Source organism: Paralichthys olivaceus, chromosome 15, assembly GCF_024713975.1.
Source record: "Paralichthys olivaceus isolate ysfri-2021 chromosome 15, ASM2471397v2, whole genome shotgun sequence".
In the NCBI taxonomy this organism is placed as follows: Eukaryota; Metazoa; Chordata; class Actinopteri; order Pleuronectiformes; family Paralichthyidae; genus Paralichthys; species Paralichthys olivaceus.
This window is the reverse complement of record NC_091107.1, coordinates 10,939,109-10,966,895: the sequence shown is the minus strand read 5'-3', so window position 1 is coordinate 10,966,895 and position 27,787 is coordinate 10,939,109. Positions and strand designations below refer to the sequence as shown.

General features: G+C 41.8%; 1 protein-coding gene across 1 annotated transcript; it reads left to right on the top strand.

Moving 5' to 3' along the window:
* Window positions 1–1,560: 1,560 nt before the first annotated feature.
* fgfr4 (fibroblast growth factor receptor 4) lies at window positions 1,561–20,460 on the top strand. The gene is made up of 21 exons (XM_020085836.2): window positions 1,561–2,296; window positions 4,541–4,758; window positions 7,785–7,972; window positions 8,090–8,240; window positions 8,375–8,425; window positions 9,496–9,765; window positions 9,968–10,057; window positions 10,170–10,336; window positions 10,445–10,568; window positions 11,424–11,614; window positions 11,839–11,977; window positions 12,065–12,258; window positions 12,509–12,654; window positions 12,971–13,092; window positions 13,201–13,311; window positions 13,663–13,853; window positions 15,446–15,568; window positions 16,182–16,252; window positions 16,607–16,744; window positions 17,074–17,179; window positions 17,591–20,460. Exons 2-21 carry the CDS (start codon window positions 4,671–4,673, stop codon window positions 17,765–17,767), a joined length of 2,838 nt encoding a protein of 945 aa, XP_019941395.2. The 5' UTR covers window positions 1,561–2,296; window positions 4,541–4,670; the 3' UTR covers window positions 17,768–20,460.
* The last annotated feature ends 7,327 nt before the right edge of the window (window positions 20,461–27,787 follow it).

Here is a 27,787-nt window from a genome sequence, read left to right as displayed (position 1 = left end):
AAATATCAGTGCATAATGGAGCATTAACAATATCCTTCACTAAAAGTGAGGCTTGTCTTGGCTGCAGAGACACAATTATCCTCTGAATGGACCCTTGACAGATGTTACCTGTAATACCAGAAGCTGTTTTCATACATGAACTCTGGACAATCTCCAATATATTGGGTGTTGAAATTTTCTGGAGTTGACTTTAACATATGAAGAACACAGCAGGACATTGTAGGAGGTCAGACGTGTTCACAAAAACTGGAAACTGTGCGGATCGTTCAGGTGAGGAGTGGCACCTGGATAGATCGTGTGTGTTTGTTTACAGCACATTGGCCCTCATTGCCAAAAGTTCTTGAATATCTTCGTCTTTCCAGTTTAACATCTTCATCACAGTCTTTTTCTTACATGGAATATTTGTATTCCTTTTGTTTTTTTCACTTTACATCCATTAAATGTAAGAAACATCATCAACACGCCCACTAGCTCACTCCGGACATTTTCTGCCGTATTCTTGCATGAGCTCATACGGACATTTTCCCGCCTATTTACAGAAAAATGTGCAGAATATGTCCAGAGCAGCCAATCTAAAATACAGTCCCTCTGGAAAAACATCAGGGACAGTTCCAGACTTCAGAGCATGCCTGAAAACAGATATAGAATCAAAGCTAAAACGTCAGGCTGTGGAAGAGAAGAATTATGTTTTCTTCTGTCTTTATATCTTTATAACCTCTGGATGATATGTGACTGAGTAACTCTGCATTAACAAAGTCCATCCAAGCAGAAGAACACAGCTTTTATAACTTCAGTGAGAAAAGGACAGAGATGTTTTGTGCATTGTTGTAAGTGTGACAGTGATGTATTAACAAAGTTAATGAGTTGGTGAGTGTGTTCCTATCCTTTAACGTCATCGGGTGTTTTCTTTATATTCCCTGATCTCATGCTTGTGCAACGCTTACAACTAAAACCTCCCTTTTTCCTTGATAAATTAATACACAGCTCCTGTGTTATTGAGCTCCTAAACATGAGGACTGACATATGGGCTCACTTGAACTGATAAAACCGAGCTGATCTTGATTCTGTGCCGCTGCAGCTATAATGAGATTATCGCTCCTGTTCTTTTGCTGATGCAATTAAAACACGGAGGCAATTCACACACATTCACTCACTAACAGCAACTTAATTGAAGGCGCCTTCTTGTTTGCAGAGAGGACAATTAACCCGCAATAAATCATGAGTCGTCATAAAACTAAAAATCTTGGGTTTGTGTGGCTGTCTTTGGCACGCGGCTCTCAGCGGGAGACAAACACAAATCAACATAGAGTATGGTTACAACAAAATTAAAGTGAAGTAACCACTGATTTCAACTTGAGCTGTGTCGCTGTGGAGAGGAGGGAGAGGCAGGGGGTCTTGGGTTTTATATGCCAGCTCTTTGGAGAGATGGGGAGGGGGTGTTTTGTGTTGGGGTAACAGAAGCGTACCCCTCCCCTCTCTCTCTCCCTCTCCCTCTCCCCCTTTCTCTCTCTGTCCCTCCTCCCTCCTTCCTCCTCCTGCTCCCCTAGCCGCTCTCACACCATTGTTGTTGTGGCTGTCGTCTGGAGAGCAGCAGAGTGCTGTTGGAGGGCTGCTCGTGCATGACGCGCTCACTCGCTCCCCTCTCTGCTGTTTGAAAGGAGACTGACTGAGGAGGCTGAGCTCCACATTTCAGCACCACAGCTCAGATCTCACCGGGACAAACTCTCCGGGAAGGGAACTCACAGGAGCGCTCTGATGCGTAAAGACGCACGAAGAGTTTTATCCAAGACGGTGCTGCAGTGTAATCGAGGAGGGACTCAAAACTGAGGGCGCGTTTTACCATCCTATCAGGCTCTTTCTCTCTTTCTCTCACCATCGGATCTGTTTTTATAAAACATCGCCAGAGCAGAGAAAGAGCGGGTTTTCACATGCGTAATTCTGCTTTCTCGCTCCTTGTTCGCTCTCCATGGATTTAGTGCTCTGAGCGACCGCGGCTGCAGTGGACTTTGCCCCCGGGGATCACAGCTCTTTCCGCCGGTCACCAAGAGAACCAGCTGTCGCTCATGTTCCACGAGGGTGCTGCTGCTGTGGTTTTGATGGATGTATAAGCTCACCTCCGTGTTCAACCGGATACTAAACAGCAGAGACCCGCTCACAGACTGCTTTGAACAGGGGGATACATCAGGAATACAAGAGCTCCAAATGAGGACTTCAGTGTTGACGCGTATCGACCGGGACAAGGAGTGATTCCCCCTTGGTGCCAGTCATCAACGGCGAGGACAGACCAGGAGGAAAGGTGGGTGAAAACAGACGGTGACAGCTGGAGATTCCTGGAGAGTTGTTTCATTCATTTTCGGCGGCTGTGGTGAAGTGAGGGTTAGATTACAACTTGAAAAGTCACTTAAGAAACTTTGTTTCCAGGCTTCAATTGGTGTCATTCAGGGGTTTAGTACTTTATCTTGATTTTAAGTAATTTTCTAGACATTTATTTAAATAAAGCTGGATAAGGTACCCCATAGCTTGACCCAGAAACAAATATCAAATTACTGAATGAATCCACTTTTTGTACAATTGCAATGCAGTTTTCGGGACTGGTTTTGATTTATGGCGAAGTTTGTGTTTTGCATTGCGCAGAGCCAAACAACTCACTTATTAGACATTGAACCTTCCACTTGGAATATTTGTCAGAGCGGAGTTTGAACTTTGTGGAACCACAGACTCTATTAAGCAAAAATAAAGACACTGATGTCATTGATTTCGTTCGTCTTCACTCACATAACAGTGATACAATGACAGAGACCCCTCTTGGATCAGGTCCCTGTCCAGAGGTAAACTGGAGTGATGTGGAGTAAATTGGAAGCTTCTAGAGTTTATTGATCTCAGGATGTGTCAGACTATACTCTGATAAATTGACTGACAGACGACGGGACACACGTGCCGGTCACTGTACCTATAAAACACACACGGTGACAGGTCTGACTTGTTATAGGTGCATTAAACCCTCAAGAGATTAGCGCATTCGTGGCTGATTTATTGACTGTGATTTATGTGACAGAAATGTGCAGTAGCATACATCAAACATTATTTTTACAAAAGTCCACACAGTGACGCCCTTCTGTCCAGAAATAGTTTTGGGGGTAATGAAGAGTAGAATACAGTGGAAGTGTTTTGGCTCCAGCTGAACACAGCAGAGTGCAGCCGGCAGCGTGCCAGCGGAATTAGCAGCAGCAGGAGAAAAAAGTTTTCCAGTCCCTTAATTGAGAAAGAATACGTTTCATTCAGCAAGCTGGTTCTTTAAACGGTGTGTGTGTGCGTGTGCGTGTGTGTGTGGGCGCGGCCTGCATGCATGGAGCGCACGCACCAGGGTCTGGCGCCTGTGTGCAGTTGGCCCGACTCGCCACAGCACAAAAATCACTGCATTATTCCTTTCGTGTCACAGTTTATAGTTTTCCTGCAGAATGAACGAGTTTGTAGAGACAATTTGATTCTTAGATACATCTTTAATAATATCTTAATAACTACAATATTTTTTCATTAAATATATATGCTAACGATATAAAACTTTAAATGCACATTTTGGACATTGTAAGTTGTTTATTGACTTTATTTCGGTGAAGTTCTTTAATATCAATCTAGGAAATAGGCAGTGCGGATAAAACATCAGTTGATTCATCGTTTAGTAATTGAATCAAAAAGTATTCAGTAGATATTTGAGCCATTTTCAAGCAATGATGCAAAATATAATTATATAGTTCCAACTTCAAAATTGAGAACGGTTGCTGCTTTTCTTAATGTTTTGTGATATTGAACCAAAAATATGTTTGTCAGAGAAAACATTTGCAGAAAGCATCTTGAGTTTCACGCTTTTCTGACGTTTTATTGACCAAATAGTTGATGGGTGTCATACCAAGTCAAATGACTAAATATGCCCCTGCTTGAGACGACAGTGAAGTTTAGAGTCTTTCTCAGGCACTAAATGCTCAAATTGAAAGTTTCCACTCTCACCATCCAAAACAAAATTGCTAAGATGCAGAAAGTGTTAAGATGCAGCTCTAAGTACATTATAGTCCTATTTTTGCTCCAGTGAACAGTCAAATATTTTCATCAATGTTGAGGCCTGTTTTGTACTTCCACCTCCTGAAGTCTCATCAGCTGCCGTGCAGTCGAATCTCCACTGCTCCTTCAGATTCTGCAGCTTCCTGGCAGGTTTCGAGTGTTTTTCTAGTAAGGGCCCATTATCCCGGGACAGACTGAGCACCATCCATTGACAAACAACAGGCGGTAACAGCCCTGCTCCTTATTCATGACGCAGGAGGGCCTGGACAATGTGAGGTCGACGGGACAGTTAGCAAGGACATCTGGTTAAGAATACAGCTGCTCACAGTCAAAACAGGCTCTGTCTTTAACTATCTGCCCCAACAATTGTTTGTGTTTTTTTTCTCTCCACCTGGTTCAAAAGTGAACAAAAAAATTTGTGTCTTAAGCTGCAGGAATCAAGTTTCTGATCAGCCGTCTGCCGTGTGTTTGTTTGCCCTCACAGGATCCAGATTTAGAGACTTTGTGGGTTTCTGAGTTTGCCAATGCCAGGGACTGGAGTGTGAGGCCCCATCAAGGCTTCCAACATATACTTCTACCTTGTAACCGCAAGACACACACAGCACGTCCAGAAAATGGAGAGGGTCTGCACGTTCTGCGTTCTCCTGCTCTGTGTGATGGACAAAGTCTCGACCAGGACCATTGACGAAAGAAGGACTAAAGGTAAGACCTGATTAGTTTTGTTTTTCTGCAGATAACAAAACCACATCTTACTGAAACTTTAAAATAACATCTCAGCTGCTGAAATCATAACATTTTCGAGGTATTATCAGGTTTACAGACAGTTCCTCTCATCTTATCTTTGGAGGGTTGTAGAAATCTGGTTGCATCACTTCTTCCTTTGCCAACATTTGCTTTAGAGAGAAAAGTTCAACGCAGGAAAAAAAGGCTGTTTCTGTGTGTCAGCACTTGAATGTTTCTGTGAAGGTTTCAAATGTTCAACTTTCGTTTTTCAGAGGGTCTTATTTTAGCCGTGATCCCAGAGGAAGTCCAGGTGACAGCAAAAATGACAGGGAGGCTGAAGCTGTGTCTTGGAAGGAGTGAAGGGGGGAGGAAAAAGGGCTCTCAGTGTTTTTGCTGCTGTAAACTGTGCTACCTGATCCATCCGAGGCCCTGAGGCTCGGAAGTGTAAATCTGCCTGGCTGTGTGCCAGCTGTAGACGATGAAGAGGGGTGGGGGCGTTACAGGGGCTCTTTCATTGATGCTTTTCAAAAAGACGTTGATGCAATAAATCAGTCGTCAGTTTAAAATTCCATCAAAATGTTTTTATTGAGTGTACCGGAGGTCTAAGTGTATAACATAATATACGATTTAGATCATTTTGCAATGAGGGATCTTGTTGTGTAAGTCAGATTAATAGGAAAGCATTTTTGAAACCTGTGTGCGGTTTGATTAAAGACAAACTGGATTGTCGTCCCGAGGCGTCTGCCTCAGAAGTTGCCTCCTTTCCTTCTTGGTGGCCCCACTTTGTACTGTGCTGCCAAGCAGGGCCAGCTGGGGCTTGCACTGCAGACCATAATGTGTAGGAAACACCTTGCAGGTTAATTTAAAGTAAAGAGTCAAAGTGGGACTGATAACACAGTGATATGTTGGTCGTAAAACATGAAGATTCCACCAGTGGAGACATCATCTCAACTTTAATCCCCTAAAGGAGATGATGGTTTTTTTTGATCATGCAAAAAAAAATTTAAAAAAACAAGCCTCAATCTCCACAAGCAAACGTCCTTGTAAGTGTTCTGCTCAGTTGAACAGCTGCAAGTTTCATTTAAGATTTTGCACAAATGGTGCATTTTTAAAAATTCAGTCAGCATAGGCCATTGTCACTGCATCCTGGATGGACTGATGGGTCGAGATTGTTGTGTCAGTAGAAAAGTTTGGATTCAAGCTGAGATTCAATTCTACCATAAATCAAAGTTTCAGTTAATATTATCATATTAACATATTATCAGAGAAAATGTTGCTTAAATTGAAAGGAGAAGATAATGACTGAGAGGAGATCAGAGAGAAAACAGTAACCCCCCTTGATTTCAGTAGAAAGAGCTAGTAGAGACTCTACCACCTCCTCAAAGACGACTTCAGGTAAACTGAGGTTGCAGGTTTCAGTCATATTGCCAAATCAGATAAAGGCTGAAGTGAAATTAAACCACTGAGCTCTCCAAACACAATTATACATTTCGCCCACAACATGTTTATATTTTATGTTACAAACCCACAAAGCTAAATATAAGAAATTACACAGACCATATAAAAGTGCAAAGGATACCTGGTAAGGTAAATCTCACTCAGAGCAACACAGTTTTTAGGAAATTAGCCAAATTCTGTTATACACCCTTATCAGTGCTTCACATTATGAGTGTGTTGTATATTTATATATTCATACATAACACTTTAAGATGTAGATAATACCAGAGAGCTGTAAAGCAAAATTAAAAACTGACCTGATTGGAGTCATTTCTGTAATTCCTGAGCAAGAATAGCCAATCTGGAACAAGACAGGAAGATCTCCTGGTAATAATTTGGTATGAAGTACATTATTGGGCTCTGCTGGCTCGGGGCATGAATGCCTCCTCATTGTCCCAACTGGTTTCCACTAATGGCTCCGCTGCCAGCCCAGCCGGCTGGGTGACTGCCTGGCTCGCACCAGCGGAGCGGTTTGTTTGTGTTATGTTGTGTTTTGTTTGCCCCCTCGCCTCTCGGTGACAATTCACACTCTGCCGCAAGTTCAACTGCAGGGCACCATCCCTGTCTCTGCTAGTTCATTAGCATGGCTGCAAGTGTGAGTGTGTGTGTGTGTGTGTGATTTACTGTTGATTACTGGTTCTACTGTGTTCAAGTTTGCTCCATTAGAGGGAAACAAGTGGCTTGGGTCTCATGTATTTAATATAATGAACCCACAAGACAGTTTCTCAAACAAAACAGATTGTGCGCTCACATTATAACTCACCATCAAGACTTTTACCATCAGTCCACTCTTCTTTTGGCTGCTTTGACCAATCATAGATTTATGATTTTAATTCACGAGGTTGTAGCTGAGTACTTGTTCCTGAAAGTGTCGCCTCTATGTGTACTCTGGGCGATTGGGGAAAAAGGCAGCACTTCATTCCAACAAGGGAACAGATTGCCTTTTCACTAAGCACTTGCAGGAAGCAATCAGACAGAAAATTGCCCTGGAAAATTGCTCGTTCTGAGTGACTGAGCAGTAAGCGAGGTCCCTGGCCAGGGCGGGCATATGCTCCTACAAGTGAGCGGGCAAGCACACAAATGGACAAGTGACCCACTGAATGGATAGCACTGTGGCTGATGGTGACACGATAGGAGCCGGGTTATCGCTGCTCTCTATCTCCAGTTCCTGATAGTATTAAATGACAGCGGTTGTTTAGGAACATGGTGTTCTGATGCCAAACCTTTCAGAGGTAAACTGAAACTGGCTGATTGTGTTTTGACAATTTTCGTCTTGTTCACTTGGGGAACTTTCAGACCAAGGGGGCTTGTAACACATAATTAAGGCTCTAGATTCTGTTATTCTGTGAAATAACTGTAGGACTCTACACAAATAATAAGTCATAAAAAAAAATCACCAAATTCAAAGTGAAAATCATACAATACAAAACAATTCACAATAAGGTGAAAAATAAATAAATAATTTTCTATCTTTTTCTGTTTTGTCTCTCCTCCTCTTGGTTCTCCAGTTCTGCGGATCTCCAGGCCTCTGATAGTGCCAGGTTATCCAGAAAACACAACAGCGGTGGTGGGTGGTCAGGCAAAGCTGGTGTGCAAAGTCCACAGGCCGACATCCACCAAGGTGCAGTGGTTGAAGACGGATGTCAGTGCCCCTGGACGAAATCAGGGAGGACCACCACATGTCAGAGCTCTGACTGTAAGAAGCTGACATATTCCACAAACATCTACAGTTGTATATGTTCTACTTGGACTGTATTTTGATTCTGTTATCCTCATATTAAAAAGTTGTTTAAATAATCTCTCTTCCACGCAGGCCCTGCAGAGCAATGCATCCAAGGTGTACACCCTGCATCTGTTCAACATCACTGTGGAGGATGCAGGAGAGTACGTCTGCATGGCTGAGAGCATCCATGCAGGAGAGACAGTACAGGCCATGCAGTCGGCGTGGCTGGACGTCCTGCCTGGTGAGACACATAAATTACTAGTTTCTATAATTGTGACAATGGCTGGACAGGTTCATCTCAAGTTCCCCAAAGCAGCACAATAGGGCATTCATCATAGAGCATAGTTTTCTAACCTCAACTGTTCTCTTCTGCAGGCACCATCATTCCCCGAACGGAGGACCTCGCTGCTGCTGAAATCCCCCAAGGTTAATCTACTTTCTAATATGAAGAGTCTAAAAATGTTGCAAATATACACTCAGTTGATGGTACATTTTTCAACACATAGAAAAAATTTTTTGATTCTCATTGAACAGTCCTGCAATAAATCCCACCTTCATGAAGGTTATAATATTAAGCATTGTAAGATATTTGCGGGGGTGTTCTCTGTGGTAGGGTTAGGGATGAACACCAGTGTGTTACGTCGACAGTTGTTCCTATTATTTTGTCAAATCTCGATACATCTCAACATATCCTCCAAAATTGTCTTAAAGTGTAATCAACACTTCTTTAACACAGTTTTAACAAAAGCTTAACATTAAAACCTTCATTTAGTCAAAGCTACATGTTTCTTAGTGTAGTTATGACATTTACAATCTTTCTCACTGATTGAAATGAAGGGAATGGTTGACAGTTAATCCATTTTGGTGTCCGTAAAGTTAAAAAAAACTAGTTTGTAAAACCCTCAAAAGAGAGGACTGACTGTTGAGGGTAGTATGGCGGCCATCTGTGCCAGCTCAATCACCAGTGTCCTCCTCTCCGGGCTCGAACGATCGTCTTCCCTCCCTCTGCTCACTTAGATCTCCAGTGAACCTTCACCACCCCTCAGATCCACGCTCCGTCCACTGTCATGCTGAAACATGTTCATTAGCCTCAGTTTCTCTTCATCCTCGCTTCTTTTCTTCTTTTTTTCGAGTTTGTGACGTTAGCTAGATTGCTCTCAGTCTCACAATAATCCACAGAGGAACAAAAAGAAGAGGGGGGGTTTGTGTGGTGGAGGACTGGGTCAGTTAGACCTCCCTGATCTCCATGGTAATTTCATTGTGTGTGCGTGTGGGGATGGGAGGTAATGGGGCTGAGGAGTTGAAGGTCATAGTTGAGGGGGTGGCTATGCTTCTAAAAGGAGATGAAGAAATTACTTGTTGGCTGGTTTTCTCTTTGTGGTGATATAAGCAGGAGACCAAATGAAATAGAAGGTTGATGATACGTTGAAACAATAAGAAGTAAAGTACACATCATGAATATCAAAGTAAGAGGGTTTGATTTTTGGTCTCAACAGATGTTCTCGAGGAGCTGAGCGAGGACACCACAGAGCATCTTCTTTTGGAGCCGGGAAACGTGTTGAAGCTGCACTGTGACATGAGCAGCCGGCCTGGCATGGCAGTTAACTGGTACAAGGAGGGAGTCCGTGTTCTGTCTACACCCCGGATCCAGATCCGCGGCATCATCATGGAGATAACCGATGTAACATACGAGGATTCAGGAGTTTATGTTTGTGTTCTCCGTGGAACCAAAGAGCCAGTGAGAAACTTCACCATCACTGTTACAGGTGAAGACACTGATACTGTGGTGTACTGCATTGTGTTGTGTTTTGAAAAGCAAATGATCTCAATGTTGTCTTAACTTGGTGCCAATATGGGTTGGGGGTGAGTTGGAACAAACTGGCAGGGTTAGATTAGGGATAAGACATGGTTGGGTTAGTTCTGTCTTTTTGTCTCTCATCATTCTGACATTATTTTTCATGTGTCCAGACTCATTGGGGTCAGGAGACGACGACGAGGACAACGGCTTGGAGGACTCATCAGCTGAGATCGAAAATGATCAGGTTTACTTTTCCAGAGGTGAGTTGCTTGTTTGCTTAGTAGCTGTAGTCCTTTAGGAATTAGTACAACTCAATGTTCAGACTTCATTAGAACATTCTGACGGCTCAATGGCTGGTCTTTGTTCATTCAGGTCCTTATTGGACCCACACCCAGCGTATGGAGAAGAAGCTGTACGCCGTTCCCGCAGGCAACACAGTGAAGTTCCGTTGCCCAGCCATGGGAAGTCCCATGCCAAACATTCGCTGGCTAAAAAATGGACGTGAATTCAGAGGAGAGCATCGCATTGGGGGCATTAAGGTTAGAACGATTACAGAGTGTGATGATTGTTTGCTCAACTTCTATTTATGCTTCATCGTTCTCTAAGTTTCTATCTAATCCAATCGTCTTTGTTTTTTCTTTGGGTAGCTGAGACACCAGCACTGGAGCCTGGTGATGGAGAGCGTTGTTCCTTCAGACAGAGGAAACTACACCTGTGTGGTGGAGAACAAATACGGCTCCATCTCTCACAGCTACATCCTCGATGTCCTGGGTAAGACATGATGATGTCAATCTGTTTATGTCTTTGTGTCTCTTGAACAATACTTTGGGACAGTGTTACCTACTAATGCTTAAGCAACAATTATTCTTTAAACCTAAATTGCAATGCTTTGAGATCAGCAGACAATATTTATGGCAGCAATAGCAACAATTATTAGTTATTAATCAGCTTCAAATAAAAGCCTCCTGTCTGAGGGAGGTGAGAACCAGAGGGGTGAGCAGAAGGTGACAGTGGCGCCTGGCGTCCTCCCTGCCGGGCAGGATGTGGACAGTCGGGCGTCCACACCAGTTTTCTACCTGACCTGTCACAGCAGATCAAGGACTGCAGTTTATTTGTTCATTTGTCCGCTGCCTGTCCAGCACGGGGTCAGTTTCTGTCCTCGTCGACGGGGGGAGAGGACTAACGAGACAACTAACGAGATCAGAGAGCGAGAGTAGCTGCAGATCAAAGAGACCCCGGCAACCAGCTGACAAAGAGCCACACTAATGGAAACAATTTCCATCCCAAAATGACATTTACGCTCTTTTGCCTGCATACAAACACATTATAGGTGAAAGTGGCGACTGCTGGCCATTTTTAGACATTTGATTGACATGGTCAAATATCTGGATGTTTTAGTCAGAGTTCGGTATGATTCCAGGCTGTCCTGCCTACACAGACTCTTGGTGTGAGAGGTTTTTCTGAGACTTGCAGAGTTGAACCAGGCTTGGCAAATCAGAAATCTGTCTCCATGATTCCGCATCACCTTGGAAATGTTGCTCTGAGAAGAATGGGAATCATTTCAGCTCTGATTGCTTTCTCTAGAGTCTCCTTACTCATGTCTTCTCTGATATGTTCCCCACACAGAGCGCTCCCCCCACAGGCCCATCCTGCAGGCTGGTCTCCCAGCCAACACTACGGTAGTGGTGGGCAGTGACGTCCAGTTCCACTGCAAGGTCTACAGTGACGCCCAACCTCATATCCAGTGGCTCAAACACATTGAAAGAAATGGCAGCCGCTATGGTGTGGACGGGACCCCTTATGTTCAAGTTCTCAAGGTTAGTGTTGTACATCAGGTGTTTTGAACATCAGGTGTTTTGAACATCAGGTGTTTTGAACATACACAAGTACATACACTGCTTTGAAATGAGTTTCTTAAAAATGATGAAACATTTGCATCTGTTTTTTAAAAAGAAGAAAAGGGAGGACTGGGAAGACATTGAATTGCAATAATTGTTGTTAACTTATTTTTATGTCATTTTCCTGCTCATGTGTTATGAAGACTGGCAGTCTGAACATGTCAGAAGTGGAGGTCCTCTACCTGTCCAAAGTTACCATGGAGGATGCAGGAGAGTACACCTGTCTGGCTGGAAATTCAATTGGTTTCGCCCATCAGTCTGCTTGGCTGACCGTCCTCTCAGGTAAAGGACATGCAAGCATGCCCTGTTGTTATGTCATCAAACCTTTAACATTAATGTCTAAAGAATTTTTTAAAAAACTTTCTACAGAGGAGGAAGCAGCTGATGCCTTGGACATCATTGAGACCAAGTACACCGACATCATCATCTACGCCTGTGGTTTCCTGGCTCTGATCATGGCCATCGTCATTGTGGTGTTGTGTCGAATGCAGGTCCACCCCAGAAGGGAGCCTTTTGATGCTCTTCCTGTCCAGAAGCTCTCCAAGTTCCCTCTTCGCAGACAGGTATGAGGCCCTGTGCATCTTGGGAAATTAAGTATTTATTAAGTATAAATTAAATTTGTTCTGTAACAGATGCTTTGGTAAATTTTCGATGACATGAGGTCAGCGTACATTTGAATGTTCTTACAAAGCAAGTATAAATAGCTTGCAGTTTTCAATAGGATCAATGGCTGTTCAAATTTCAAAACTTGAAACATTCCTGTATGTTACTTGTTGCTAACTTAATTATCCTTTTCTGCATCTCCTCTTTCAGTATTCTGTTGAGTCCAACTCGTCAGGGAAGTCCAGTGCGTCTCTGATGAGAGTGGCTCGCCTTTCGTCTAGCTGCTCTCCCATGTTGGCTGGAGTAATGGAGTTTGAGTTGCCTTACGACCCAGACTGGGAATTCCCCAGAGAGAAGTAAGATGTAGCTAATATTTTTGGGAAATTGAATTAACACTTACTCCTGAATTTAATTGAGTATGAAAAAGATTTAAGATGGCCTATTTCAAAGAGAGACATAGGGTCACTAAATTTAGCGTGGCTGCTGGGATACAGACTAATTTAAACATAGAAGTCTCGCAGCATGCGGGGACCTAAAAAGAAACAAGTCCGCAGCCCATTTTTGGCTCTGCCCAACCCATGTTTTAAGAAACCAGAGCCCCAAATTATGGATTTGTACAGTTTTCATTTGGATATACTTATTTTCACTAACACTCAATCTTCCTCTCTCTAGTTTAACGTTGGGCAAACCTCTAGGAGAAGGCTGCTTTGGTCAGGTGGTCAGGGCTGAGGCGTATGGTATCAACAAGGACTGCACAGACCAGGCCACCACTGTGGCAGTTAAGATGCTCAAAGGTAGGAATTAAATGATACAGCCACTACAACAATAAAATCTCAAAGATTAGCTAAGGTCTGCTTTCAGTGAAAAAGTCACGGTTGTTTAAATGGAAATGTTTCCCTCAGATGATGCTACAGACAAAGATCTGGCAGATCTCATCTCGGAGATGGAGCTGATGAAGGTGATGGACAAACACAAGAACATCATCAACCTGTTGGGAGTCTGTACACAGGATGGTGAGTGTCTGATATGTGACTAAAAGCTTTCTCGTCCTTGCATACCTTTAAATTAAAAGGTATTTGTTTTCTTCCTCAAACAAAACTGATCTTCTTGGCTCTTGAGTCGATGTTTAGAGCAATAATAAAAGGACAGCACCTCCCTTGTTGACGCAAATTACATCACACACACACCCTTATTTTAGCCAGAAAACAATGCCTTTCCATTATCTTGCTCCATTGTTATTGTCAATCTAAACACACCTAAACACGCATAATCTAGTCAGTGTTTCAACTATGGTGGTCCCAACCCACGAGGCTAAGCCAACAATAGTAACAACTCCATCCATTCTGCTTGTGTTCTACCCTCAGGCCCTCTGTACGTGCTGGTGGAGTATGCCTCCAAAGGTAGTCTGAGGGAGTACCTGCGGGCCCGGCGACCTCCAGGCATGGACTACACCTTTGATGTGACCAAAGTGCCTGAGGAGCAGCTCACCTTCAAAGACCTTCTGTCGTGTGCCTACCAGGTGGCCAGAGGGATGGAGTACCTGGCCTCTAAAAGGGTATGTTCACTTTTAAAGAGGAAGAGGTTGTAGCTGCAGTGTGTCTGAGTATGGGAGTCTGTTGGTTGTTTAATTGTACTTGTTTGTCGTGTTTGTAAAGTGGCTCTTTGTGGCCAAGGATTTGCTTTAATTGAATATCAGTAAACAAGAGTGTAGCAGAAACTACTTGCATGACTGCATGGCTCCACATATAACTTCTAATATAAACAGAAATTATAATTGTTAACTTTTAGTGCAAGCCAGATGGTGGATTTATGGATTGGGGTGCTCTTAAGGAACTTTCCCATTATAAGCTTTTAGCCCCATTGGGGATGTTTACATATCAGTTTTCATTACAATTTAATGTGGTCACGTCCCCGGGCAGGAAATACAGCCACAAAATGAAAGCAGGATTTCAAAATGTTCAATATTTGTGGACGTCTCGATTTTATAAGGGGCTGTAATATCAGAAGTTTGGTTTTGACTTGAAGGGCAGTGTGATTATCATCAAGTTCCATTGTGTGATTCAATGTTTTTGTATTTGGGCACTTGGCCTTCAGATGAATGAGCTTGGTTCAGACAGTTCGGAATGGCAGCTCCATTTCTTTCCTTTCCCCCATCTCTCTTGTTGTCCTCTTTGCCTCTGCCTGTCCCTTTCGTTCCTTTCTTCCTATCCCACCCCCTGTGTTTGAGGTCCTTTCATTTTCCCAGCATGCACTCTGTCTGTGTGCTTCTTATCAACATGTCTCTTTGTCTGCCAGCCGGTGTCTCAGACAGGCATTCCTGAACAGAAAGCTGCTGCAGCTTCAGCCCTGTTTACTCTCCTCCATCCATCTGTCTGTCCCTCCATTGCCAGGCTTTGTCCTTTTTAGCGCTGCCATAAATCTGTTAGCAAACAGGCAGCAGAGCCGTCGTTTGGGTGTAGGCATCAGGTTTCTGGCTCTATGGCCTCCGAAGAATGCAGAAGCCTGAAACTAACCCTCCATTATGGGGAGACCCACAAACCAAGACTGGTTCATTTCGCACGTCCCCACAAATCCCACATCTATTTCGAATGAAAACCAAAATAAACTTAATGACATCCATTCAATGTGGGCAAACTTCTTTTTTTCCCTCCCAAATGGTTGTTTTTTCTTCAAACTCTGGGGTTTCTATATAAAGACATTTTAATTTTGTTGCGTTCTATAAACTGAGGCACTGTGTGTTGAATTTAGTCTCCTGAGTCTTTCGCAGTGAATAATTCCTACCTTCCATACTTTCATGTTTTTACATGGTCTCTCCAAACCATGGCCTGAAGCAGACAGAAACATGTCATATTACACGTCCAAATAGAAAAGAACATAAAACCTTAGGAAAGTAAATTTAGTTCTTGTATGGTCTGAAATTTAAATGTATGCCTTTGGGAAAGCAGATACACCACTGGGAGAAAAGAAACAATAAACTCAATGGAAAACAATACATTTGGCCCATTTTCTCAATTTAATCTCTGAGCACATTAGCCAGGACCATTTCAACTTTATGCTAATCTTCTAATCTGGAGACCCAGCAGTTGGCCTAAAGCTCATTTTCAGGGGTTTTGTCATTCTTAAATTCCCTCTCTCCTCTCTCCGCAGTGCATCCACAGAGATCTGGCAGCCAGAAACGTTCTGGTGACAGAGGACAACGTGATGAAGATTGCTGACTTTGGCCTGGCCAGAGGAGTCCACCAGATCGACTACTACAAGAAAACCACCAATGTGAGTGACAGTTGCACAGTGGCACATTTTTAGGAATCACTTTTCACTAATTTGACTTTCCAGTGGTTGAATGATGTTTTCCAGTCGCTAACTAGTGGGACTGTCAAATTACCACCCTTCTTTTTCTTTTCCACAGTTGCAAAACTAATATGTTGTCAACTTATTGCAGATTTGAGAGGGGAAATATTTGCCTTTTTGAATAACTTCTTCTAAATGTTCAGCTCCAAGTTATGGTTGTTGCCTTAAATGTAAATCAGGTAGAAGATCCAGTGTTTAAACCTCTGACCTTCTGAAATTGCTGGTTGTTTGTAAAAAAAAAAAAAGTCCTCTCCAACCCTACTTGTAAACATGTCTGCTCCCTAGCCAGGTTCCTCCTGCCTGGCTCCTCTAAAAGCTTTAATACTCCTCAAGAAAGATGTCTGATGTTTTCCTCTGATTGGCAGCAGCCTTAATGGGACTTAATTAGTAAAGAGGGGAGACTGGAATGGAGGAAAGGGGAGGATTGTGAGGGGGGGCATGAAGAGAGGTGGAGTGAGAGTGTGTGGTGTAAAAGAAATGTTTACAGTGAGACAAAAAAAACTGGGCTCTTAACGTTTCAATGTCCGCTCTGCAGGGACGGCTGCCGGTGAAGTGGATGGCACCAGAGGCCTTGTTTGACAGAGTCTACACACACCAGAGCGACGTGTAAGTTCAACTTCTCAAATTCGGAGTCTCAGCAGCAGGAAAACTAGTGCTCTAAAACAAAGACCAATATAACCTCTTATACACCAAAAGTAGCAGGTACATGCAGTTTTTTTCAAACACAGGTTAATACTCTAAAAAAGGCAACTAACTCTTTTTGCATTGCAAGTAGAGGAGTCTGCCTTTCTGATTTTCCCCGTGAGTCATGTACGATGTCAAAAAATGTGCAGGGTTTTTTTTAACAATTAAAAAAGAGGCTATATGTTAAACTGCTCTCCGTCAGGCTAAATTCATCCTCTACACCACAGTGGACGAAAATAAATATGTCTTATTGTTAATATTCTCTCCCCTCCCCAGGTGGTCGTTTGGTGTCCTGATGTGGGAGATCTTCACGTTGGGTGGCTCGCCGTACCCCGGCATCCCTGTCGAGGAGCTCTTCAAGCTGCTGAAAGAAGGACATCGAATGGACAAACCCTCCAACTGCACACACGAACTGTAAGCAGGAGCGCTTCCTTTGCATTTTCCACTGTTAGCAGCCATGCCTGTTTATGCCCACATCCACACCAGCCAAAAGAGTCTTACATAAGGCCTATAAGCCACTTCGTGAAATGTGTTTAGTCAGAAGGAAAGTTATTTCTAGATCTTTTTGCTTTATTTCAAAAAGGGTTTGTTTGGATAATCAGTAGCTTTTAAGTGCAAATTAATCTTCAACCAGCCACTGTATCTCTGAAATACATTTTTCCACATCTTTTGCAACCTCATCTGTTTTAAAGTTTCTCAATTGAGGGCAGAAATAATTTTTTCCTGTGTTTTTTTTCCCCCAGCTACATGATGATGCGTGAGTGCTGGCATGCTGTTCCCACCCAGAGGCCGACCTTCAAACAGCTGGTGGAGGAGCTGGACAAAGTGCTGCTGTCCATCTCTGACGAGGTGGGCTTCAATCACACACACACACACACACACACACACACACACACACACACACACACACAGACTTGTTAACGGATGCACTTAAGAAGATGCACACACACATTTTCCTCGTCTTCTCCGTCACAATCTGTTGTCCAGATGTCTTCAGGACACAATTGTGAATGCATACAGAGCAGACTTTAAAATGGCAAGCAACAAAAAAATCTATATGTGTTTGGTTCTTTGTCTAAAATGCTTTGATAAAAAGCCAAAAATCTTTTAGGTTAAATTAAAATCGTTGATTTAAAAATGTCTGCTATAGTGATGTGGTGGTCTTAGACTGATGAACAGCAGTCTGGCCGCCTTTGAGACCTTGTCATATTGGATTTCCTATTCAATTTGTTTGCTAAAATAATTTTCCTCTCCCCTCAGTACTTGGACCTGTCGACACCCTTCGAGCAGTACTCGCCATCATGTGAGGACACATCTAGCTCCTGCTCCTCTGACAACGACTCCGTTTTTACCCATGATGCCTTGTCCACTGACCCCTGTCTCCTGGGCTACCAGGATGTGCGTTCCCGGATAGATATGAAGACAGCACTCCGATAGGCAACAGCACATAAACACACATGAACAGAACACTACAGACGGGAACACGACTTTGGGCTTTCAAGTGAAGCAACACATCATCTGGCTGCCACACTGGAGGTCCACTACATCATTTCTAAAGTTAAGGCCAAGCTTTTATTCTCATTAGGTTTTACATTGGACCTCCAGTATGGCCCCAGACAAAGCCCTTAGATGTAGGTGGGCATCTGTTACACACAAATACACACGCAGACACACACACACAGATACACACGGGTGCACATGGAGCACTGAGGCCGGTGGGCTTCATTACTTAGTGGAGTTTAGTAGGAAAACCTTTCATCATGGGCAGAAGAATGAGCAGAAGACAAACAAATTATGGTACTTTGGACTATCAGCTCTGGCACTGTGCCCAAGAACAGCTGTAAGGTTGGAAAACTGCGGCACTAAACACAACCGAAGAGACCCTGGTACTCAAAAAGGCTTGAAATGCTCTCTATGATCAAGTCTCCTTTAGAGAGGCAAAGGACAATGATCTCCTCACACAAACTCAACCAGAAACCAGGGCTTGAAACCCCGGTGATAAAGACATTTTAACGAAAAAAAAAGATTTATTTTGCTATGATAAAAAAGAAGAAACGGATTGTTAAATATAAATCTCTCTATATAAGATTATTTTACTTTTGTGTTGCTTATTTAAAAAGAAAAACGGTCTTAAATCTCAGGATCTCTCATGCTAAGAAGTTGCTGTTGCATCAGCAAAGTGCCTGAAGTTATAATTTTCCTGTGAAGATATTAGAATATTAAAATATTGTATGTACATATCAACAGCAGAAAGACGATTGCCTTTTATAAATTATTCTGAATGACACAGAAATGAAGGTTAATGGAGGCAAAAAGGAGAGAGGTAGTGTTTCCAGTGCCAAACCTGTCACCTCTGTCACTGTCTATGTTCAGGTTTCATTCCAAAATGACACCACAATTTCTCAACTCAAACATTTTGATTATTAATTCAATTTTTGCAGAAATGAAATGCAAATGAAAATAAGAAATCTAAATACAACATTGGGGTCACTCCCAAATCATGACAGTAGATGTTGAAATTCATTTTACATTGTCTTAAAACAGCCCTACATGTTAAGTCAACAAAATTACCAAATTTTTCCATTGACATCCTCAAATGTTTGTGGCTTAAAGTTTTTGGAATGAAACCCCCCATTTATGATTTTGTACTAAAATGCTGCGGCCTCCAGCCCAAGAAAACAATTTGCGGGTAAATATCAGAACCAGCCCAGTTATTGTTGCTGTTGTCGGATGAAAACCACAACATTTTAAAACTATTTGGACATGAAGTAAAAAAGATTTCTCTCATGAGTGTTTGAAATGAGGTTGGATCAGGTCTCCAAACCCCTAAAGGTCACGAGACAGACACGTTTTTCAAGTAAAGACGACCACGTGAACTGGTCTTGCGGTCTTCCTCTAACAGCTTTCCTCAGTCTGTGCCTACATCGCTGCATTGTCAGAGACAGTAGTGTGTCCGTGGTGGGACTCGTCCTGAATGGAGGACTGACGATTCGGCTGTGTGAGGACTCTGTGGGGAGCTGGGCCGGGCTCACTGTCACTGCTGAACAAGGAGAGGAGATCAGGGAGGGGGGGGCACTGAATGTGAAAGCCAGTGTGATTGATTTCAAATAGAGGAGAAGGGGGAGGGAGCCTCCTTTGTCTGGCTGTAACCCCTCACCCAACCCAATCTGTTGGTGAGGGGTCCTCAGGTCCGCAGCCTGGCCGGACAATGAAGGCTTTGCAGGCTTAATGGGTGCGACTACGGACCAGAGGGAGTTTTTGGGGGGCGGTGGCGGTGTGGGGATGGCTTGGGCTTGTTTGCAAATGAAGAGGCTCTTATTATGGTAATGTCTCCTCCTCTCTCCCAAAACGCCCCTATCTTTATCCAAGGCCACCATCTTTTAAATTACAAATCTTAACTCACGTTTGCTGCTCCTCCACTGCTGCCAGGACCAGCTGCAACAATTTCCCCTGTGGTGTAAAATGCCAACTGAGTCCCAGTCCGCCTCCTGGACCTGGTGCAACAATTCAGACACAATAACCATTGACAAAATTGACATTGTGCAATATCTGTGTCCAGATCTGTGGAAAACACAAAGAAGCACATTCACTAATTGTAACGCCTCATTTGAATTAATTGATTTCAGTCTGAAATTTGGTTGCTTTCAATGCTGGTGAAAACAAAACCTCCTTCAGCCTCCCGACAGAAATTTAATTTGGCTAATCTCGCCATCACAACTTGCACCATTACTCTCTCCTCCTTTTTTCCTATCAGATGGTGGAAAGTTTCAGGTTTTCATTCCAAGATGCTTTACATTCATCATTTAGTAATCTTACCATGTGCAAACCCAGTCAAGCATTTTGTTTAAGAAGGATTAACATACTCTGCTCATTTTGTTTGCATTTTATGCTGCCAGTCACCTCGTGACAGCTGGTGTTGCTGATGGAGATCTCATTTTGGAATGAAGCTCTTTTACATTTACACAAAGTGTCCCGACACGTGCATCTCTACATTCCAGTTATCCCAGATACAAAATTGTAAACAATCACAATGTTCTTAAACATTTCCTCAAGAGAATTATTTTAGAAATATCTAATTTATTTGTTTATTGTTGTGTTTTTATATGAAATAAAGTATAATTTAAAACAAAGCTGCTCTGTTTCTCTGCCTCTGTGTTTGCTTAAAGAAGTGGCAGCTGAGTCTGACAGGCTGGAAAAGAACCAGACTCAGTGCAGAAGCCAATAAATATCCTGATTCAGGGCAAGTTGTTATCGCTCTCATCAGCTAATATTGGCCACACTGAGGTTTTTATTTGAAACCACTGAGTTTTTGGTTTGCATTCAGAACACTGGGGAAAAAGGTCAAAGCACCACGAATAAGTTTGTAAGCTTGTCTGAGGTGGAAATATCAATACTCCTACTACTACTGCTACTACTACTACTGCAACAACTACTACTACTTATAAAAGTAATTATATACACGATAATACTAAATGAATGGAATCAATGGAAACACAAATAACGAATAACTTGTTGCATAATTATCTGATAGATGATAAACACATTGAATCTGTGTGAATCAATGACTAACATAATCCTCAATCTTTTACATGAAAGAAACATCGTATGTCCTCATGGTTTTCCACAGTTTGAGGTTTTACGTTGGACTCATGTGTGCGCTGCACTGACACTTGACAGAAGCTTGGTGCTGACGCAATCACCACAACAATTTGTCTCAAATGACCAGATTATAGGACAGAAAAATAGGTGGACACCCCCGAAGACAGTGAAAAAGCAAAAATCAAACAGACTGAAACGAATGTGAGACCGATTAGCACAGAGAGACGGCGAGACGGAAGAATGAAGAGATGGAGGTTAAAGGTCAAGAGGAGGGAGGAGAGGGCAGCAGTGATCCCAGCCAGCACCAGCTTTTGAAGTGTCTTTGTGTGAGTGTGTGTGTGTGTGTGTGTGTGTGTGTGTGTGTGTGTGTGTGTGTGTGTGTGTGTGTGTGTGTGTGTGTGTGTGTGTGTGTGTTTTGTACACGATTATGTTTCACTGTGTATTTTATCCCCTGTGTAGATGGTGTGTGGTCTGTACATGTATGTCTGCGGCTGTGTCTTATCTCCTATGTACAATAAATCTTGATCACTCAGCAAGTCTCTCTAAGCTGCCTCCTTGCTTGAACTGATAATGGTCTCAGCTGGGGATCTGTCTGTCTGTGTGTGTGTGTGTGTGTGTGTGTGTGTGTATTTTATCACTTGAATGCCTTCAAATATTAAAAATACCTTATGTTATATGCTCACACTCAGATTCACACACACAAGGCCAACCATGAGAATCGTTTACATACAAGGTTCCCTTATCTCCAAAGAACAGGCTGTTCGACATGTTGAGGTTGCCTAACTATGTGTGTGTGTGTGTGTGTGTGTGCATTTAATTTCAGTCATTCATAATATCTGATGCTGCTGCTCTTGTAGATTATTGGTTACCCCGACAACTTGTGGACGTACAGTAGTTAACCATTTGTAACGTATCCTGTATCAACACAGGATAAGGAAGTTACTGGTCCCAGAACTGCAGTAAAATGGAAATGGTTTTTCAAGGATTCCTAACAAGCAAATGTCTTTAGTCAGTTTTAGGTGTTTTCCTGGATTCCCTGGATTTATGTTTTGCTGTGCTCACCAGGTTCATTCAGTTCAGATATGAGAGCAGTCCATCTTATCTGTGTCTTTGAATATTTGTGCATTTACCAGAGAGTTGAACTGCTCCTATAAAGCGTGACTTCCATCAGTTAAGTTGTAGAAATTACTTTATAGATACTTTGCTGTGATTTTAGATATGTAGTTGACAATCCTGCTCATTTCACCTAAGTCCATGTCCATGTCTTTTCAAAATTGCTGCTACACTTTTGGACTTGTGTGTGTCGATCATAAAGGGAGATTAGGAGGATTTCAGTGTCCCTGCTCTGCTGCTAAACCCACCACTGACTCAACACTGTGGATATATTGTGGCTTATTCCTCCAAATGTTCTGCTCCGGGGTGCTGGTGGTTTCTTTGCTGGGTCTGTGAATGTAAATGGCTGCAGTGTTGGACTCAAAGGGCAGTTTATCTGCTGACTTGTTTCCTTCTCTACTCTGATTAGTCAGCGGGCATCCGGCCTTTTTGTGGGACGACTAATCCATCTCCTGTTTTAGTCAAATGAAAAGTTGCTGCTGCTGCTGCTGCTGTTGGGAAACTCAGTCCAGTTTGACTAACTTCCGTGATATTTTTGGGTCTTGCTGAACAAATATAATGGATAGCAACCAACAGGAACCAAAACACCACATTCTCAAATACCACAAATGAATAAATAAACAGTATGTCCGCATTTCAACTGCTGAAGTTGATATTGTATCTTTGAGTCTGTGTTTTTCTCCCTCCAACCACACAAAGCCGTATCATTATCATAACTATCAAAAAGACAAACAGTGGAGAGCACTTTATGCTGTGAAATATTTTTAGATTTTTCAACGTTTAAGTTAAAACATGTCTTAACTTAAACATGAGTTAACTGAACTTCATTTGGAGTTGGTACAAAAATGCAAGGATAGACCCAATAATTATGTTAATACAAATTTAATGTTTTCATTATTATGATGAAAAGAAACAATTATAACCTGATCATCACACTAGAGCTTCCCTGTATGTTTGATCGTGTTGCTGATGCACCAGCCGGTTGTTTTCTTGGACTCTGCTGGATGTTCTTTCTTCAGCTTTTCTTTTCAAGAACCCTGAGACAGAACAGCTGAAGCACACATCCTTTTGTTCCTGTGTGTTTTTAAGTTGTTTTCATTAACACATCATGTCTTTATCTACGCACATCTTCCAAACATGGAGGTAAAAGTCTAGACTTTAAATTAACTGCAGGTCAAACTGTTTGAGGTTTTAAACCCACGTCCTGAGCTGCTCACGAGGCAGAAAGGAAAATGTATTCCAGATAGATTTTCAGTAAATTCCAGCCTGTTTGTTAAATCAACAGCAGTTATCATCACTAGGTAAATTTCAATAATCAAAGGATCGTACTGTTATGGAAGCACTGAGACGAGATGCTTTGATGCTTGAAAAGGCAAGAAAAATGTCTCTCTGAGGCAAAATAAGGTGTTCCGCTGACAGAATCTATCTAGTCTGTCTCAACTCGTCATCCTTATAACGTCATAGAAATTCCAACAGTAATACACTCATCTGCAGTTGTCTAAATATTTAAGTTTTTCTGTGCCAAAAATGGTATCATACCAACTTCAACAATTTCCCCAGGTCTCAAAATCCCCTAGTTACCTGAGAGAGATAATGTAAGTTTGTGTGTGTGTGTGTACCTTTGTATACACACCTCTGCATTGTATTTGACATTTTGAAATGTACAAATCAGGCAGTGAGCAGAATGTGGAGATCGACTAAAGACATGGAGCAACTCCTGTTTATCACCGTTTAAAGGTTAACTGCTTCATACAACACAATGAACCCTGGACCACACACACACACACACACTTGTTGGTCCACTTTATCTATTGACATCCGGAAGTATTTGTGATTTTGTCTACACACAGTGTGTGATAAGGCCAGGAAGAGAGTGTGGACACAGGATGTTGAATTAACACTGGGACAACATGAGAAGAGCTTATCGCACACAGAGGCAGCCGTAACACAACAGGCAGCCACGTGGACACAACAGAGTCTGCTCACACAGTCAGGAGAGAGAGAGAGACAGAGATATAGAGAGATAGAGATATAAAGAGATAGACAGATAGACAGATAGATATCTGATGGCAGATGATAGTGTTGATACTATTCATAACAGCTCAAGATGTTCCTTTTCCATCTCTATTTTTTTCTTTTCTTATATGTCAGTGATGACAACAGCTATGACCTGAAAGAACATACAGACAGAAGAGGCCATCTTGATTAGCATGTTGTCGACTATTTTTTAAGTTATTTTCTTTTATCACAAAAAAATGTAGTTTTTGGGGTATTTTTGATTTACACATAGACCCCTTGTTTAGAAGCATAATCAAAATGAATTACGTTTCTTTTAGTATGTAAATGTAATTTATAGGAGACAGGGTTGCATTTCTATATATTTGTCTCAGTGTGTGTGTGTGTGTGTGTGTGTGTGTGTGTGTGTGTGTGTGTGTGTCAGACAAAGAGAGATGATTTGACTAGTTTGCAACAGACAGGATCAGGTATCAGAGCAAAGACCAAGGTCACAGAAGACACAGCACCCCGAAACTGTAGACACCCCCCGCCTGGCGTCTGAGGTTACCCGCAGAGTCAAAACAGAGGCATATGGAGTTTATGGAATTATATTTTAAAAATATACTGAGGGAACTTTACTCCCTTAAATGCACACAGAGAAGAATACAGCTCTGTACACATCATTCCTTCCATGGGCTTAAGTTCTTACTTTCTTTCCATAAATGAAAGAAATAAAAACATGATATGAAAAAGTTCTGTCTCTAGCCCCTATTAAACCAAATACTCCAAACAGATTTATCCTGTAAACATCATGCAGCCAGGCGCATAAAATGCTCTTATTGTGATATTGTAAGAGTTTGGAAGCCCCAGCATCCTGAGCTGCACATGCAGACAGACAGGAGGGGCCCCATAACTCTGCTTCGCCCTCCACCCGTCTCCGCTGCTGCCGACTGGCCCTCGTTATTTATTGCTCTGTAATTTCTGCAGACTAATTGATTTGGCTCAGCTTTCAGGCTACAGGGAGACAGGAAGTCAGGCAACCAAGAGGTTAAGACGAAGGGGGGAAGAGAGTGTGTGTGTGTGTGTGTGTGTGTGTGTGTGTGTGTGTGTGTGTGTGTGTGTGCGTCTGTGTGAGACAGATGAGAAATTAAAGATGAATATAAAAGAACAAAGTAGTAGAGGAGAGGATGAGTGTGTGTGACAGTAGAACAGAGTATGTACTGCTGGTTCATGTTTGTTCTTCTCTGAACTTAAATCAAGTTTTAAAACTCTCCTTTCTGGATTTCAATATATACAATAATTAATTTGTAGATATAGTATGTATGTAGACATGTCAGGATTTAATTGAATTTGCTATCCATTTTAGTTATTGGTTCTGATACCTACTGATCATCCTGTTGATGCTCTTACATAATGTTAATGGGAATAAAATTGAAATCAGAGCACGTTGTGACCGTTATTTTTATTGGCCAAGTGATCACAGAATATCCCTTAGAGCGATCTGCTCAGAGTCATCAGGTTATAACAGAACTATTATTTTATCAGTAGTCATAGCAGTGTATCTATCTGAAAAGTTACATGCAAAATGTCCCTAATAATTCCATGTGTGCACTGCTATGGTTAGTACAGTGGGTCAAAGTTAAACCATTAAGTTGGCCTGTAAACTGGGAGTCGCTCTGAGTCGAGGGTCATGTGACCAACAATGACACCCAAAGGCATCAGGCTGATTGTTTGCTCGCCTTGATGGTTAAATGATTACATGTTCTACAGGAGAAGGTGAGATGACACACATAACACAACGGTCCTTGAAAAATTAGTGAAACTCTTGAATGCAAAGGGAAACAGTTAAGTTTCACCTCAGTGCATTTCATATCGTTTTAACATAATTAACAATGTTACCACAAATAATAACCAACCAATAACAACAGCAGTAAAAACAAATCAATCATAATTTGCACAATAAAAACATTTTCAAATTTAAAATAAAATATAACAGTTTAACCATTTTGAGCATTCACACAAAACTTCAGTAAAGAAAACATTTGTGGAACTTTTAATATATTACTTCACCTAAAGAAAAAAAGACCACAGCTGTACTACAACAATTACAACAGAAATATCTGTAAAATCTGTTCTGTATTTAAAGATAATTTGAAATCAAGCATGTTTCAGTCTGCATTTGTAATAAAATGAAAACAACATCTATCCGGATTGTGATAAAGCCATTTGCTTTAGAAAGGTCAGCACGAATGAAAATGAAACATTTCGTATATGTAATTATTAGTAAATGTGTTACGAAGACACACATGGTCTTTTTAGCCAAACTAAGCAACATTTTAGCTACGACATTAGGTCAGCATTAGATTTCTATGATTTATAGCTTCATGCTAAGTGGTTTCAGGTCAGAAAATGAGGGCTCAATTAAATTATCCCTCAAACAACACTGAGTGAAGGTCAGTAGCTCAATGTAAAAAGCATCAATGAACTGTGTGTCCAGGCCACAGCCAGTCGCCAGTGTCTGCGAGGGGAAATCAGCAGAAGGCTTTCAGGGGGGACACTGTCTCAGGCCGCCTGTGGACAGCAGGAGGAAAAGGACTGGAGGAGACACACAGTCCACCTCTGCTGGAGTCTACGTTAACACTAATCTCTCTAATATTAGTTTTACAACGAGACACAATGATCTTCTTTAGTTTCATTCAGTTGATTTATTTTACAGGGACCGTGGACATTGATTAAACGTTGCTGTTTATGTGAGTTTGTGGTTCCTGGACAGATGTTTCATGTTATCCTAAAGAAAAGGTTATTCATAAAATCTTTATCAAATTTATATTTTTATCAAATTAAAAAGGAAATTTTTAACTAACTTTAAGCAAGCAAGTTGTCATAATGAAAAACATGTTCATTGTGACAACTTGTCTGCTTACCTATTCTCATCATGCATGATTAAGTTGGCTATATGCAAGTCTTCTCTACTGCTTTAGCAAATGGTAATTACTTATGTACAAGAGATAAATAAAATAAAAAAAATAATCAAACTTTATTCCTAATTTTACTTCTATTTCAAAGATTTATTTTCTTAAGTAAACCATCTGCTGGTGTCAATGGACAGATATGAGAACCGTATCCCTCAAGAGCTTTCTCTTTAATTTAGATTTTACATAAAAAATAACAATTAATGTTTTGGTTATGTTGGATTTGATGAATAAAAGTGCATGTCAAGGATGAGCCCCAACCCAGTTCCACACTGTAATGTGCCAGTAAGGATGTCTCACAAATTTGTACAACTGTCATAACTTCATCATCTGCTGCAAGAGAGTGATGGTGCCCAGACAAGAGGCATGAAGAGAAAGTGATGGAGACAGCCGAGGAGAAAACCATCGTCTTCAACAGGAGGGAGAGATAAATTAAAATGTGTCTGACAAAGACAGAGACTGAAGGAGGCACAAAACTATGAGAAAAATCCAAACCAACCCTGAACGAAACGTCTGCCTCCTTTTTATGGGAAAAGATTTCTGGATCTGGACCCAGACGAGCTGGTGCTGGCGAGACTCTTCTGCCGCTCAGGGCAACGTCTCTTTAGGTGGAAAAATAAAGGATTTAATAACATAATGAAACATGCTGGGGCTTTTTTTGTGAATGAAGCTCTGTCTGTGGAGCCTTGAAACTACTAGATGAGTTTGATTTGAAGCACAATGTTGATATCAATTCTTATACTTTACATGAGCACATGTGCTTCTAGACCGACCGGAG

Bases quoted from the DNA above. Each gene is read 5' to 3' on its own strand.
- fgfr4 (XM_020085836.2), top strand. From the start codon at position 4,671: ATGGAGAGGGTCTGCACGTTCTGCGTTCTCCTGCTCTGTGTGATGGAC. The intron at 10,337-10,444 runs GTTAGAACGATT...TTCTTTGGGTAG, and splicing joins ATCGCATTGGGGGCATTAAG to CTGAGACACCAGCACTGGAG. The intron at 17,180-17,590 runs GTGGGCTTCAAT...CTCTCCCCTCAG, and splicing joins TGCTGTCCATCTCTGACGAG to TACTTGGACCTGTCGACACC.